Below are 17,095 nucleotides of genomic sequence, written 5' to 3' on the forward strand. Positions count from 1 at the left end.
TCTCTGTTCTCGTATGTGCCAAGAGCTGCCAAGTGGGTCCTCTCTGCGACCCCTTTCTCTTCCCTGCCGCAGCTGAGCAGCCTGTTCATTCTCAGCTTCAAACCCCTGGGAGGACACCGTTTGCTTATGAACAGTAATTTATAGTGCCTTTGTTATGTAGCCTCTTTTTGAACATGATAATGTGAGCTTAAATGGATTATCTGTGTCACAGCCAGAGACAAAATAAATAACAGCAACCAACGGATCAATCTAAAGAGAATTTCTACAAATCTGAGCTCACTGATGGCTAATCTGTGCAAACCAGGGTTTTATACCAGCTGAAGGAATAAATGCTAAGCTCAAAATTATAACAGAAATCCAGACTAGAAGTTTTAACTTCCCATCGTCAGCTCTGTCCCTTCATCGCAGGGTCATTCTTCTTAAAAACTGCCCTGCTGATGTGGCAGTAAATCATATAATATGATTAATATAATAGTATCAATGCAGTGCCAAGGGACCTCAAACAAGATCAAAACCTCATTGTCCAAAGCTGCACACAGGCAGCCTCTGCTCTGAGGAGCCGGTGATTTAATTACAGGGGGCACCAGGAGTGCAGAGTGCTGCGGTGACTTACCTGGTCTCACTCTGCCAATCCATGGAAGAATTGGACCTTCAGGCTTGCAAACCAACACTCTGCTCCCCACATCACAGTGCCTCTTCTGTTTACTTTGCCAAGTAGCATTTCTAATTAGATTGCATTTGTTAGAATAAAGAGCAACCATGCATGTGTGTGTATGTACCTGTGCAGAGTCTGTCTCCACCACTGCAAATGGGCATGGCACAAGGGGATTGCTGTTTGTTGCACCGCTCATTTTTAGCAGCTGTCAGTACTCGCTGACCCAGTGTTTCACATCAGAGCAATAAGTGAACCACGCTATCAGCAAAGAAAGAGAAAAGAGATGTGGTCAAAACTTTTTATCTTGAAAAGGATGGAGGTCCTCTGCTGTTTAAATTGCAGCTATAAAAAGCCCTGCTCAGAGTCCCTGAGGCAACACTGCGCTGTAGCATTTAGTTTGTGGATCGAGACAGTGTCTCCCTGTTCTCAGTGGGACCACCTTCACCTCAAAACTTTAATGCCTTTTTCCCCCACCCTTGAAGTGCTGGTCTGGCCCAGCAGCTGCCCAGCAGTTGTAGATATTCACAGTACCCCTTTGAGCCTAAATTCAGCAAAGTACTGGGGCCCTGCAGAGGGGTAGTTTTACCTCTGCTAATGCTGACAGTAGGATCAAGCCTTTGCCTCTCCCGGACACCTGCTGACCAGGCATTTGCCACCCAGCCCTGTCTGTGTCACCCACTGTGTACAGCTCTGCTCTGTTCCTCCGGACTGTCTCAGGTTCTGCAGGAAATCTTGCAAGGGCCATGCTGGCCAGATGGCAAAAGGAGCCCCGGGAGCTCAGAGATGTGCTGTTTCAAAAGCTGCAAAAGGAAAAATCAATCAATCAAGTCCTTCTCTAGTCTACCTTGGCTTATAGTGTTTCAGGCCCATTACTGATTCAGTGCTCAAAATATCACCAGTGCCTTTAAACAGCCTTCAGTTCTTCAGAATACAAGTCTTCATAAACTATCAGGGATAACAAAGGCTAGAAAAAACAGACAAAAAACCCTAACCCGCTATTTACTTCTGCCCCACAGTTCATCAGAAGGGCCTTCAGACCTGGTACACCCACCAAACAGTCTGTTTTTGCCACACATCATGATCAAGCATAATTCTAGAGGGAGTGAATGCATGCCGAGGTTTTGCAGGCTGGTTTGTTGTTTTTACTGTAGATAATGGCTGTGCAGTGTTTAGGCACGAATTTTGGTGGCTGGAAGATCTCTCTGAGCCACTCACAAAGGATTGATCTCTCCCCCCAGTAATTTAACAGTGACTCTTTTTCTCCCTTCTGTTCTGTTCTGTAAGAGCAGCTTCAGAAGTTGGGTGACCAATGAAGATGTTGCTGCACAGCTCTGGAGTGTGCAGGAAGATCTATATTATCCACTTGAAAAGGCAAAAGCATCAAAAGCCTGAGAGCTAGCAATTTACTTTTTCCCTCCCTCCCTCAGTTTTCAGTCTTCATGGTGGAGGTGGAGACACTTTTCTCTCCACAGGTCTTCATTACTGTTGGATATCTGTAGCATACGAAAGGCATTTATACTTGACAAGAACCATTGCTGCTCAAGAAATGCAAAGAGCTGGTGGAGGGGAGGTGCTGGGCAGGAAGGGCAGCATCACAACCCTCAGCAAGGCTTACCTGCTATAATAGTAGCACACCGGAATTTCATAAAAACAAATCTCATTAATGAACGGCTGCCCAATAGTTTTCATCCTCAGATACAACTCAGTGCAAGACAGGCTGCTTTTATTTTCTCCATCTCTGCTGCAAACAACACTTGGCTCTCAGTTACTGTTTTGTAAATGCAGCATGAGAAGATTGAGGACTGAATTTCCTCAAGAAAGACAAGACATTATTTGTTTCCATTATCCACACTCTGTCAAGGGCTGAGCTTGCTGAACATGTTTCTAGTCCGTACTTGCTTTTGACGGCCTTTTTGCTTCGGGTTGCAACTGTGGGCACTGTCAGCAGAGATTTTTGTGAGCGCACCCTTAACTGCCCCAGGCAAAGTCTGCTGGGCTACCATCAGTTGAGCAAATCAATGTTTTGAATTCACCTGCTTGAATACCTACCTGCTGTCTGCCTCAGGTTTAATAGGGCTTTTGCTATTGTCTTCTGTAACATCCTTATTGACAAATTGATGAAGTATGGACTAGATAAGTGGGCATGAGGTAGACTGAAAAGTGGCTGAACTGTCAGGCTAAAAGGGTTGTGATTAGCAGCACAAAGTCCAGCAGGAGGGCAATGACTAGTGGTGTACCCCGACACTGATACCGGGGCCATTACTTTTTAACATCTTCATTAATCATCTGGATGATGGGACAGAGTGCACCCTCAGCAGGTTTGCACTGGGAGGAGTGACTGATACACTAGAGGGTTGTGCCTCCATTCAGAGGGACCTCGACAGGCTGGAGAAATGGGCTGACAGGAACCCCAGACAGTTCAACAAAGGGAAATGCAAAGTCCCACACCTGGGGGCAGGTAAGCCCCAGCACCACTACAGGCTGGGGGCTGATCAACTGGAAAGCAGTCTGGGGATCCTGGTGGACAAGGTGAACGTGAGCCAGCAATGTGCCCTTGCAGAGAAGGCAGCCAACAGCATCCTGGGCTCCATCAGGCAAGAGCATTGACAGCAGATCAAGGGAGGTGATCCTTCTCCTCTGCCCAGCCTGGTGAGACACATCTGCAGCACTGCATCCAGTGCTGGGCTGCCCAGTAGAAGAGACACGGACATACTGGAGGGAGTCCCCTGAAAGGCCACAAAGATGATGAAGGAAGCCCGTTAGGGAGAAATCACACACATTGCTTCAGATGTGATGGAAGTATAATCAGCAGCTGGTGGCTAGAAGAGTTGAGCTGGAGACTGAAAAGGATATTGTCAAAAGATGCACACACAGACGTTTGTCAGAAAAAAAATCCTGCACTGTTATCAGAACAGTTTTCAAACTGGGAGCTTACAATCATGCAAATCGCATCCAAGGGGTAGTTAGCTGAACACCTGAAGCTTCATTCAAAATTACTCAAAGCTTTGCAAAGCTTTTTTGTGAACATGGATTGAATTTCAAGAAAAAATATGTTGTAAAGCAATTACGGTTTTGTTTCTCATTTAAAAAATGGGGAAAGGGCAAGCTTTTGCTGATGAAAACCTTATGAATTGTGGTTCAGTTTTATTCAGCTGCCTTTTCAAAATTGCATGAGTTCATATTTGAGGTAGAAATCATGTTCAATGCATCATTTTAGGACTCTCTTCAGATCTCAGATAGCAATTTCACATGAATCATGATTTGAAGTTGCACATGTTAATAAATAACATCCAGTGCCATACAACATATAGCATATAAAGGCTATTTAACAGTGAACAACAATAATGAATGATAGCACAGCTCATCAGTTACCATGCAGTATTCCTCCAATCTTTATGGGGCGGAAATGTAGGCACAGAAAGGAAATTAGACAGGACATTGGAGTTAACACCATCATTTCAGAAACATGTTAAGTGTTATTTCTCAGTAGTTGCTAGGACTGCACAGAGGGTCAAACAAATAGACACAGGTCAAGGTTTTGATTGCTTATTAGCTTTCCACTAAGTACTACAACTTTGCCAAGACTTTACTTTGAAAGGAAGATGTTAGCTATGGCAATATATTTTTTTCCATGGGAAAAAAAAAATTGTCTAATAAGATGTCATTTATTCTAAAAGATGTCATTTTTTTAAAATGAATTCTGAACTTCCCATGGTTGAATGAAATATCCTCAGTGAAGTCTTTTTATCCATTAAAAAACTCCCGACCAGCTCCAGTTCTGAACTGTCTAGAGATTCAGAGTCCAGCCCTTATTTTATAAGCTAGACACTGCTGATATTTGAAATATTATCAGATATTATTTCACAGAAGGTGGCATTTTCAGTCATAAAATGGCTAAATAGAGAGTGAGCTCAGATCATCGAAGGTAAGCATTCCCGAAATTGTCAATTCAGAGGCAAGTTATTCCTTGTTCACAAGCTTATACAGTGGTGGTGCAAGGGGAAAATGGCAAGTCCTTCACTGAGACAATGGAATTACTTCTCTTATGAAAATTACACACATTTTGACTTCATTTTATCAGTTATCAATAACTACCACTGCTTTGGAGTTGTCTGTGGACATTTTGCCTGACCACAAGCCTATGGCTGTGCTTTTGGGATCCACCCGGAGGGATCACACCTCAGCACTACACAGACAAGCAGGTCCGAAGAGCACCTGCATTTGTAACAAGGTCATTGTCACCTGCCTCCTCTCACAAATTTCTGGCACTCCAAGTTGCCTTCTTCTTTCCTCTCCAGACTAGCAGTAGCTGGACCTGCTTGTAAAACAATATACCTTCCCTTCTGAGCTGTTACTGAGCTAGACTAGTCTGCCTATATCAAAAGCAGCTCTGTTCCTGGCTTCAACTATAGAGATCTTCAGGATTATTTGCTCAGTTAAGGTGGTCATAAGGACAGCCAGCTCCTTTGCCAGCCTTCTTTCCTCAATTTGGTTTTACTCTGTAGGAGCCATGGCCAACTAATAGCTCCTGGAGAAGAGCAGGAAGGCTCTGGATTAATACCTGTGTGCACCAAGGTGGCAGCCTGGGGTTGGGATGCACCTTTTCCAACAAGAGCCTGGAGCTCAGCATCTCCCATTGCATGCTCCCCTGCTGATCAAGTCTTCAGGCTTGGAAGTATTGGTTCAGGAAGACTTCCAAAACCAGCATCTCCCACATCATAGCCCCCTCAGATGTGCTAAAAGGTTGCTCAGCCTGTGGTCTGCAAGGAGACAGTGCTCCTGCCTGGATCCAGAAAAGCAGCAAGCACATACAATTCCCTGGCGGTCCCTGTTGCTGCTGCCACACATCAGAAGCAATAGTTTCTTTGCTGCTGTGTCTCACTGCATGGTCTACAGAAACAAGGTGTGTAACCTCTGGGGGCACATCAGTACCATCCTCACTCTATAAAGTTCAGGTGCTTTCATAGCCAGGCTTCATCCAGCTGTAAACACTGGGCCTGCAAGTTCCTGGCAGACAGCTTCAGGGGATGACGCCCTAGGAACATCTGTAAGTTGAAGCTTCACAATCAGGATATCAGCCATTAGTGGGAAGAGAAGCCAGATGAAGTTTTTCCTCTGCTGTAACAAATTCCCAGAGTCTTGCTGTTCCCACGCGCTGGTCTGCAGCTGGTTGGAACAGCAGCTGCTTAAGTTTTCAAAATTCCTGTGATTTCAAATGCATAATTGGAAGTGTCAAAAGGCAACAGAGAAGCATGTCATGCAATAGATCTCCTCTACAAGTCTCTTATTTTGCTTTCTTCCCATTTTGGATGTTTAAGACAGCAACTGGCCAGCTGACCCAAAGATGTCTCAATGATTATGCTAACAGAAAACTGAGATCAAAGACATTTCAAAGCTCTTGTTGAGCATGTTTTGAGTGTGCCTTGAGGTTGAAACTTCATTAAGACAAAGGTTAGGGCTGTGGCTTTTACTAGGTTGGTTCTTGTCAAACCAACCTAGTAAAAGCTACAACCCTAACACAGCTTCCCTCCAACAGACAACAAGCTTGGTTGGACTGGACAAAAGATACCTGTGAAAAATTTAATTTTGCCCCATGCAATACTTTGATTGTATAAACTACAACTATGTTAAACATAAGCACATTCAGAATTCATCATAAAAATAACACACAAGAGAAACATCAAACAAACACTTTAATTCCTGTAGAGAGATATTCCTGCTATTAAATATCTTTATTGGTGCTCTGAAAGAAAACAGAAAATCAGTGCTGAGAATATTTGCAGATGACACAAAAATTGGTGAGACGGTAAATGAGAGAGATTGGTTAGATAGGGTGAACTGGGTCACTTGCTAAAGTCAGTGGAATTTAAAGATCTGCTTTCATAAAGGAAGAAAAATTAAAAGCAAAGATGAGAGGTCATATATAGGAGGGGGGCTGTATACTGAAGTTCATGACATTGGAAAATAGCAGCATAGTAATGGCAAACTACCAACTGAGTTTGTTTATAATCTAATGCTAAAACTATAATAAGTAAAATTTGACCCTGAAAAAGCAACAGAATACCAATGCTGCGTGCAGTGACAGGACCAGATTCTCAATACTGTAGCAAGTTTATGTGTCTGCACTTCAAAGTTAGTATTTTAAGGGTTCAAAAACAGAACAGAAAAAATTGAAGTCCATGAAACATACCTTGGAATAACTGAAGAAATTCAGTCTATTTATTTCATTTAAGGGAACACAGAGACATGACTTGACCAAAGTTTGCAAGCACCTCTCTGAGAGATAGATTTCTAACGGAGGCTGCACCTATTCCTGGTGCTGAAAGAAAGAGCACAGTCCTGAGGTTGGAAGCAGAAGGTACAGAAATTGCAGCTAGCAAAAGGCAAAAGCAAAAAACTTGAAAATGTGTAGTAATGAAACATGAGCTTTAATCAGGAGTTTCAGTCATCCTAGCAGCCCAACTTGTGAACAAACAAGAAGATATCTTGATTTCATTGGGACACAACCTCCACACAGCTCAAATTAAGAACATACTTTTCCTTTGATCAGAACAAGTACTGTTAAGGATGCAACAGTCCTCTCACTAGCAACCTTAATTCACTAATCTAGGGCTAAATATTTACAGTCACCAAATGTAAAGGAAACCAATAAATAAAGATGATGACAGAGGAGAAGGAAACTCATTGCCTGTGTAGCTCTACAGTGCTTTTTGCGCTCCATATATGGCATATTTTCATCTCAGCAGGCAACTCCCATCCTAGAGGGAGAGGTGGCATGGGCTATTGCAGAGGATACACAATGTTCTTTCCTCAGAGACTTGTGTTACTGTTTCCCATATAAAAGGTCTTCAGGCTCAAGCACATGACAGCCCTGTGTGTGCAGAAACAATGGGAGTCAGTCAGACATACCCTATAAATCTGTTTGGGGACTTTTGCTAATTGCTTACTGGGCCAATTCAGCATCAACTTGCCTTGGCCTTTGGCTAGTAAAACACACCCGGTGAAACCAACAACTTCCAGCTTTGTGCTCGGCAGATTTCCTGTATAAAACCAGCTGTGTCTGGCTACCAGAAAAATAGCTTTTCTGAGTAACTGTTTCTTCCTCATCTGACTGATTATTTATTTTAAAAAAAAAGATCATCTAGGGTCAAGATGAAACTGAGATTTTTCCCTGTGTGCTGGAGAGGGGACTACTCCTTGCTCTCAGCTGGCAGCCCTAAATATCACATTATACTGTCTGTGCTGCCATAATTGTCACTATATGGTGGAAAACTCTGTCAAGAGGAAAGACTGGAAAGGGACCACTCTGGCATCCTGCACAAACCTGCACTAACGGCACTCACACTAAGTTGCAGCTAGGTACCTGATCCAATTGCAAACTCCAAGCAAGTGGCAGCTGATGGAGAAACCACCCAATACAGTTTCTGTCCCGTGAACAGCACCCACCTACATTCCCCAACAGAAACATTTCATTTCAGAAATATCAAAATAATCAGTTTTGACATCATTCATGATTTCTCACGGAACCTGACAATGTGCAAAAGGTTTCGAACACTGCAATATTTTTCAGCAACTAAACTTTCTAGCATAGTTTGTCCCTGTAGCTGCTTAAGAAAAACTTCGCATTTACACAAACTCATTCTGCACCTAGGGCAAGGGTGACTGGCTGTAGCAGATGGAAAATTTCAACTCCAGTCTTGATTACCTTTCTGCAGTTTCAGACCCAATAAGGGTCATGGCCATGGCAGTCACAGTAGCAGGACAAAAGCTCCCTGGACAAAGCTTCTGTTGTATTAGTGGACACTTTTTGCCTCCTCACATGCTTGTAACAACAGCAGTCAGTGAACCCAGAGAAATGGGTTGCTCAAAGGATTTGTTGAGCTCGGCAGAGAATGTTTTTGTGTTCTCCATATGACCACTCTTTTGGATACCTTGAGTCCAACAAGGTATGGGGTGAAAGGGGTGAAAGACACATTTCCCATTTGGAGGGTGAATGCAGGTCAAGTGGACTGAAGCTGAGCCTGAGTGGGTGTTCAGGAGGCAAAGAAGCAGCAGATCAAAAGCCCCAGCATCCTTGCACAGGTTTTACACCAGTGCTGCCTGGTCCCAGCAGGGTCCCCGTATAAATGAGGGTACCCTTGTCAATCAGACCACATGTCCCTTGTGAGAACGGAGCAGGAGCCAGCAGGAAGCTTCAGTCAAAATCAGGTTAGCTGAATGTGTAACTACAGTAAGTACCAAGACCCATTTTTGTGCCCATTACCTCCAGCAGGGTCTGGCTGCTGCAACATCCCCTGTGCTTCCTTGCCTAAACACACACTTGGAAGACAGGCATGAATAGAAATGAAGTGACCTGGGAGCAACAGGGAACTGTCAGCTTCCAGGTCACATGCAGGGAGCACTTGCTAACAAGGGGGATGTCTGCTGTTAGGAAACTCCTGCTTCATGCTGGAGCCTGAGGATGCTCATGGCTCATGACCTACCCTCAGCTCAGATGCAATAACTTTAATTTTACATGGCTGTGAAGCCAAGACCAGCTGGGCTCAACATCTCATCAGATGGGCAGGAGGAGTGAAGTCAGTCACTTCTTTTCTAGATCCACAGCTGCTGGGTACAGGGTCTGGCACAGCCTGCTTTTAGCTGGGAGCAGAATCTCACTGGTCTTTTAGTGCATTAGTTATTCCAGTGACTTGCTTTGACTACCAGGGCCAGGGCTGTACCCAATGAAGGCTAGGACTAGGGTCAGGGACACACAGAAAAGAATTTGCAGTTTTCCTCTGGAGAAAAACACCATTCAATTAGCTTTCAGATAGTAGGCGTTACAGCAAAGGACAGTAATTTTATAAGCCAGCACTTGTTATGAGTCTGATTCAGGCTCCCAGATATTATAACATGACAATATATTTTTACTTCCAGAGCCAAAAAAACAAATAATATACTTCCAAGTGAACACAGTGGATAAGAGGTAATTTAATCTCAAGCTTCATTAGTTCAGCTGTTGTATGAAACAGATAACAGATGCAGGAAAATAGACAGAAAACATAGTCTCTCCATGCCTGCCATCTGTGTAAATAAGCATGTGGGAAGCTTGAAAATTCACCTCACTCCCATTCACAGAGAGTCCTTGTGGGTTTGTAATAAAACATTCCCTCTCTGGTAGTTCATTAGTCAACCTCCCTCACACTGGAGCTTTCCTTATGGAGGTTTCCCATTAATGCCATGTTTGCCATCACTCCAGCATGCCAGCATTCAGCATGCCAGCATTCCCAGTGGGAACTTCCTCTAACACCAACACTACAGTAAAAAGCAGTGGCTTTTGCCCAGGCAGTCTGGCACACAGGGCCACAGATGGGGCATTACGAGAGGGCAGCACTGGGCACCTGTTCACATCCCAAGGATTACTGCTGCAGTAAAGCCATGCGCTGCCATGAAATGCTCGCATATACGGTGACCGTCACCTGCCTGGGACTCCCCTTCTCATTTGCCAGGAACTGGCTTGACCCCACATGCAGCCTTTTCTTGCTTGCAGCTTCCCCCAGCCTCTAGACACAGAGCATGTTCTCTTTTTGCTAGCAGATAGTATTTTCTCAAATCCAAGACCAGCCTTAAGGGCTTAAAATCCAAGGTCCACCCTTTCTTTCATTTATTGAGACTTCATGCTAAACAAGAGGGAACTCAGGGTTTCTGTTCTGCCTTTATGGCACAGTAAGAGCTGATGCGTACACTGTGTCCTTTGCTCACTGCCTTGGGCACTGTACTGGCGTATTAATTAGGAAGCTGGGCTCAACCCCTTCCTTTTCAAGTCTGGAGAGAAGTCAGACTGCAGCCTCTCACAGACCAGGCTTTGGGGCAGGCCTCTTCGACTCATTAGCCTTCATGAGCCCCGAAAGCACTGTTCTTCACAGTCAATATAAGGAGAAGGGATATGTCATGTCCAGCCCCCAGTCAAAGCCACTGAATCCAGCAGAGAACGGATGGCTCCCGAGGACCATCTTCTCACCTGCTTGTAACATGACAGAGACAGAGGTAACTCCAGAGGTCTAGCAAAAGACTGCCTCCCCAAAACACCCAGTCCCTCTCAGTAACTATTTTCCTCTGTTCCAAATCTTTAACTTTGATTTAGTAAAAGCTAAACCTAATGACTCATAAGGGTAACAGTGAATTAGTAGAAGCCCTCAAGAACCTTGATAAATTTTCTTTTTGATTCGATTGTGTCTTTCAACTGGGCATCTGATGGCAGCCCAGATATTTAACAACTTCCTAGTTTTCACATGCTCACTACAGATTCCTCCCAAAACCCAGTCACCTCAGCTTACAGAAGATGGTTGGCCACTCTGAAGGTACTGTAATTATTGCTCATCCTCCTGGCTCTGACATCCCAGGTTTTGTTCCTGTGGGTGTGCTGGAGATACCTGCATTTGTTCATTAAGAGAAAGGAGGAGGTTGGGATCAATCAGTCGCAGAAATATGCAGTCTCCTTGTGTGAGCTCCCTATATTCTACCACCTGCAGGCATAAGGACCGGGGAGGCTGCAGTACTGGGCAGCAGCAATAAACCATGTTTCTTATTAATGATCATTCTGTAGCAGAATGAGTCCCTGTAAACACAGCTGGATCAGTCCAATGAAGAGAGAGGTGTCTGTCACCAAGTCTTGTTCTCCAGGGGGACATGATAACCCATGGAAAACAAGGCCATCCAGGACATTCACTTCAACAGGGCTGAAATTTGTCCCTCTTAAGTCTCCAATATACTGTGTTTCCGTATCCACAGAATTAATCTAACAGTGCTGCTGCATTAGTGCCTCCATCTGGAATGCCACTCCTCAAATCCCTACTTCTCCCTCACCTCACCCCATCATCACACAAGTGTACTCCTGCTAGCAGAGAGGCCTGCACACCCAGAAATCTCCTGCTGAAAAGGTCTAGTCCTGTCTGTGCCTTGATACCACAAAGTAGCTGTTTTCACATTTAGGTAGTAACAAGACACCTACACACATCTCACTGCCTAACCTGCTAGGCTTGCAGAGCACGAGATCAGACCCTATGTGAAACCCAGCTGAAGAAAGAAGTTCCTCCAGGTTGATGGGAGGATGCTCATCTGGCCTTTGGCTTACCCAGAGCTGGTTCACAGCAGGGCTGCTGTCACTAGCTGCCAGAAACCACTCGCCCTTGCAGCTAGCAGCCTTAGACCATTTGAGGGACACACGATGCGGAGTTTGCTCTCACTATGTGTGACATTTTGGGTCTTCCTGAGCAGTGTCCCAGATCTCAAAGTGCCCTAAACCAACTTGTAGAATGGACAGATGGAGGTTGCATTAGCAGACAGTCAGTTATTACTTACGAAATGCAGCAGATAACTTCTCCCTGTAGCTATGCCTGGATGCCTCCCTCTACATTACACACACTTAATTCTGCTTAAGCATGGGTAATATCAAGCACTTCTCATGTATTTCCATGAAACTGGTACAGCCACTGACAGATGAATGCTTTTCTACAGAAGGCATGGGGGAAAATGGACAACTGCTTGCTCTGAACCACTCCCGCTCTAGGGACCCTATTTCTACTAAAATCATGGAAGGAATCACTTAGAGCCACAAGCACAATGTTTTACTTTCATGCTGATTTCATTTCGAGCTGATGCTAGGCAGACAAAAGGCAGTTCCTTTGATGGGTGCTGCACGTTTTGCCAGGCCAAAGTAGTGCAGCGAGCCATGCCAGGCAGTGCAGCAGACAGCAGAAACTGCTCATCAGGCTGTGCGTTGTGCAGCAGGTCATCCAGTGAATGCCTAATGAGCCTTTGCAAAGTGGAGGGAGCTTCAACACATTTCTCAATTGAATTAATTCCTCTCCCTTAGAGCATCTGTGCAGGATGCTGCCCCTATGGGCTGGGGATCCACACTTACCTGGTGAAGTAAGAAGGAGCAACTTCCTGCAACTTCCATAGGGTGTTATGAGGCTGAACCCATGGATGGATGCATGGGTGGAGTTTGGTAACAGTGCAAAATGATGGTGCTCTCTACCCAGACATATATGCATAACTGTAATGCCTGTGCTCCTGGGCTGTGTGTCAAGGAACAGGGTTAGTGTGATAAAGTTTCTGGGCATCAGCATCAGCAGTACTTGCAAAACTTGAGTATTGAAAAGATTCTGGGGGGTTGCGGAGTGGACGGCATGATGATATTGTATACAGCTCTTCAGGAAAACAAACAGATCCCACAACAGACACAACAGACATGCACCCATCTGCTGCCAAGGAGCTATGGCACATCTGCTTGGACTAGAAGTGGTGAGATGCCATCTATTTCATAGGAAATAACTAATGTATATTTTTACTTAGCACCATGCTTTATTCTGCTACTTTTTCCCTCATCCTTTTTAATGATTTCTTTTATGTTGGAATGTCAAACATCAAAATACCTCAATGATGAGGATTTCCCTGGTATAGAAAAGATACTTTCTAAGCTTTTCTTTCCTTGGAATTCCATCTTATGAATCTTCTTGTGCTGGAAACATAAAATACCAGAGACACCAGACTTAAGCAATGCCATTTATTGAAGCTTGAAACAAATATGTCATCATAGTTTGCTTTTAAAACCTTGAAATGTTAGAACAAGCAGTGAATGTGCCAAATACACATTTTTTCCTGAACAACCTGTTGAAGCTGATGTGTCTCAGGCTAATATAAGAATATAATATTATGCCTCCGCACTTAATACTCTATTCAGTTTTGAGAATAGTGACAATCTGGGTTACAATCATAAATCCCCTTTACTTAAAAATAGTTATGTCATAAGAAAGGAATCATGCGAAATGGATGGGAGGGATGATTGCACATATTATTAGCATAAAGGACATATTAGGCTGATGAGTGTGATGTAAGAACCTATGTAAAATACAGCAGTGGCACTACTCTACTAAAACAGTTCATGTTGTTGTCACAGTCTTTTCCCTAAAGTTTTAAGCTGAGCAACAGTGATGACTGTGGTTCCCTGGGTAGAAAGATTATTTTGATTAATGTCCATAATATAATTTATTCACTTTTATCCATTTCAAATGAAACTACAGCTCCCTGAAGAAAACAATGAAGCCAGAAATGGTTTTACTCCACACTGCCATAAGGAATACTGGAAGGGACAACCCTCCCAGGCACTTTTCCTCCCACCTGCACTATACCTACTCAGTCATCTCCCTTCTCATTAGCCCACATACCTGCTGGCCCACTTCTGCTGACCTCTGTGGATAAAACATTGCAGGTACCTCTGAGCACAGAAGAGTCTGACTCTGAAGTGAATCTAACTTTGTCCTGCCCAAATCCTAGAAGATGCTTCTGGGAACATCAGAAGCACCTGTACTGTCCACCAGTCTAGGCTGTTTGGCCATCAGAGAACCGCCTTGCATGTAGCAGTACAGGCTCTGCTCTGCACAATGCAGCCTAAGGCCAAGCCCTGCCCAAATGCTTCCCAAATCAGATGGGACACCTCCACTCCTTCACATGATTCCGTATTTCTGTGTCCAGTGAAATAAGAACTGCCCAGATTTCTATTGCTCAAAGGGTCAGCAGCCATTCAGGACCTTAGAAGGATATAAGCACACTGTGAAACTTAAAAAGCATTATGCCTGGCATTGGCCAGCAACACCATAGACGTATTATGTTAAGAGTATGTGCATGTATGCTATGTACACACATGCATGCACATACACCATTATAAGTTATCCCCCACATGTGTTACACTAGCACCATATTTTTAACAGTGGATTTTAAGTTTTATCAGCACCTATAACTGGGGTTATATTGCCACAGAGGTTAATAAATCTAACCTTACCATGCTGCATATCCTGAACTCCCAGTGACTTCAGGTGAAGAAGTAAGCCCTTAGAGAAAGCTCACAAACCTATGAAAAAGGACAATTAGACTTGTGGCCATCATTAGGTTAATACATTATAGCCAGGCCCAAATATTTCTATTAACTTTCACAAACGTCTTTCTAGAAATAGGGCTATTGCTAGTCATAGCTCTGTAACCACACTGACACTTGGATTCATGGCTATGTGTCTCACTCCACACTGCATAAAATGTGACATTTCCCTGTATTACAATCTCAAATTGTCAGGTAGCTAGGGAGTAAATCTGAGATTTTCAAAAGAGCATGAAGAACTAAGGTGTCCAAATCCTACTGAATTTCAAAGGAATCTAAATGTCAGACAGACTCTGTCCACCTCTTTTGAAAATGCCCAGCTTTGCTTCAAAGGGTCTAGTCTGGTGTCCCTAAAGTTTGTTCTGCCATTTTCTTCAATAGCAAAACAGACACACTATTTGGCTAGTGCTCTCCTAATGCCTGAGGCCCAGAGCTATGCAGATACTCTGGGTCTCAGGCTCCTGTCCCAGGTACCCTCACCCTCACTATGATCAAGGATTTGCACTGGGGCAAAAGTTTGCTGTGAGTGAGGTGACAGAGTAGTCTTGTGGATGTGGGCTTACACTCTACTGGATTAAATGATAGCTCTATCATTGAGTATTGGTGTGAATTACAATATGTCTATTAAGGTAGTAGATGCAAACAGCTTTGCTTTCATGATACCAAGAAATGTTTCTTAAAATGTATTTGGGAACTTAGCATCCCATATTTGGTGGGGTTTTCAGGTTACAGCAAGACATTTGTAGCAGAAGAAAACCGTCCAGGACAGACTATTGCTGAGGTATCCATGAGAGGTTCAGTCAAGAACTACATGAACATTTTTTCTTTTGAAAAACCCAATGTTTCAATTTGGCCTGTATTATCATAATCAGTTATTATAAAACGCTGCTTTCAAATTTATGAAGTGAGCAAATAATTTAGGGAAACACTGCCACTTCATCTTGATTCCTAAAAACAGAAAAGTGAGTAAGCATAGAGGGATCTGGCCCACAGCACAGTTCTGTGCCTGCTGGCCCGTCGGCTGCCTTCACTCAGCACTCCTGAGTAAATGGTGCTGCTGTTTCAAGTGGGTTTCGGAAAAGAGACAGAAGAAAGAACAAGTAAAACATTAATTTATATAAAAAAATTCTTGCAAGCTTGTTTCTAGCCTCTATGCATGCCTAGAAGTACTAGCTGCTGGTACATTGCAAATTACATTACAAATTTTGGACCATGACAGAGAAAAATTTGAAGCAGTAAATTAGGACTGGTAACCCTAAGGGATGTGTTTCCCCAGTTTTGATCACAGATTTCCATTCATGTTGGATGGTTCAGAAAAAAAGAAGGAACGTAAAACCTGTAAACAGAAGCCCTACTCAAAGCAACCAGATAAAAGACAGCTAGTGCCAAGCAGCTTGGTTGTTGTTTCCTTGGTTTTGAGGTGATTTTCTTCTAGATTTAGTGTAATTTTGTTGTCTGAGGCCTCGCTGATCCCAATATCTTGCTTTGTTACGAATTCGGGGCTGACTACACGTGAAGCAGCACTGAGTCTGTATGGTCGGCAGCAAGCACTTGCCAATGCCTTTCAGCCTCTGGCAGAAGTGAACTGACAGTTGGTCTTTGCTGCAGGGTAGTCCTATGGTGGATAAGATAAGAAGAATTATATTTTGCTGACAAATTATCTGTATTTCTAGAATTTTAAACGACTTTATGCCAGACAGTCATGCCTGTTAAGGCTTTTATTTATGATAGCTTTCTCTTCCTTTGTCTTATGGGTCAGCTCGATCCCCCTGAAATTTTAGGGACTTTTAAGTGAACAGGTCCTATTAAACTCCATACAAACTTCTGTCTTCGAAAATACAGCACTCTTTTATTACTTTTCAGAGAGGCTTTACTTTTTCAGTAGACATAGCTGATCTATGTTTTTCACTTTAATGTTTCCACTTTTAAGAACTGCCAGAGAAAGTCTAGCAACAATGATTTGTGAGTCTGGTACTTCTGCATTCTTCTAACAGTGAATTTAAGACAAGCGCAATGGGCTGGCAGCATGCTGCAGAGCCATGCAGGGCAGGCAGAAGAGCATAGACAAGGCATGTGCAACTACATGTTCAGCTTGACTATGCTTCAATTTCTGCAGCACCAGAATAAGCCAGGGACTGGTACTGTACGTATTACGGTGCTGATAGGTCTGTGGTAGCTTTAATAAACTGAGATGTGTCAGATTTAGTTAGGTATTACAAAACGGGGGTCCTCAGCTGCGAGAAGAGGTGGCTAGCGGGAGAGTCAAGGCTTGCAGAAGCAAGAAGGCAGTGGATTAGCCGAATGCAAGACTGTTGTTCAGCAAATCCCTCAACACTAAACCTAGGGAAACTCAATGGAACTAGTGTAAGGGTAGTTTAAAACAGGTAAAAGCACTTCGCTTCACAGCAGGCTGTGACCCTCTGGAACTTGCTGCCACAGGAGAGGGTGGAAGCAGACAGCATCGCAGGGTCAAAAAGGGATGCAACTTATTCATAGAAAAAGTTTAAACGTTAAAAGACGTGCCT

At 43.7% G+C, this 17,095-nt stretch overlaps 1 protein-coding gene across 1 annotated transcript in view; it reads right to left on the reverse strand.

The window, feature by feature from the left end:
- Positions 1–15,949: 15,949 nt before the first annotated feature.
- The window catches only part of ADAMTS12 (ADAM metallopeptidase with thrombospondin type 1 motif 12), a 172,328-nt gene continuing 171,182 nt past the window's right edge, over positions 15,950–17,095 (reverse strand). The window contains exon 24 of the mRNA XM_075726476.1: positions 15,950–16,185. Coding sequence (XP_075582591.1) covers positions 15,950–16,185 — 236 coding nt within the window. The remainder of the gene's footprint in view (positions 16,186–17,095) is intronic.

Source organism: Pelecanus crispus, chromosome Z, assembly GCF_030463565.1.
Source record: "Pelecanus crispus isolate bPelCri1 chromosome Z, bPelCri1.pri, whole genome shotgun sequence".
NCBI classification, from domain to species: Eukaryota; Metazoa; Chordata; class Aves; order Pelecaniformes; family Pelecanidae; genus Pelecanus; species Pelecanus crispus.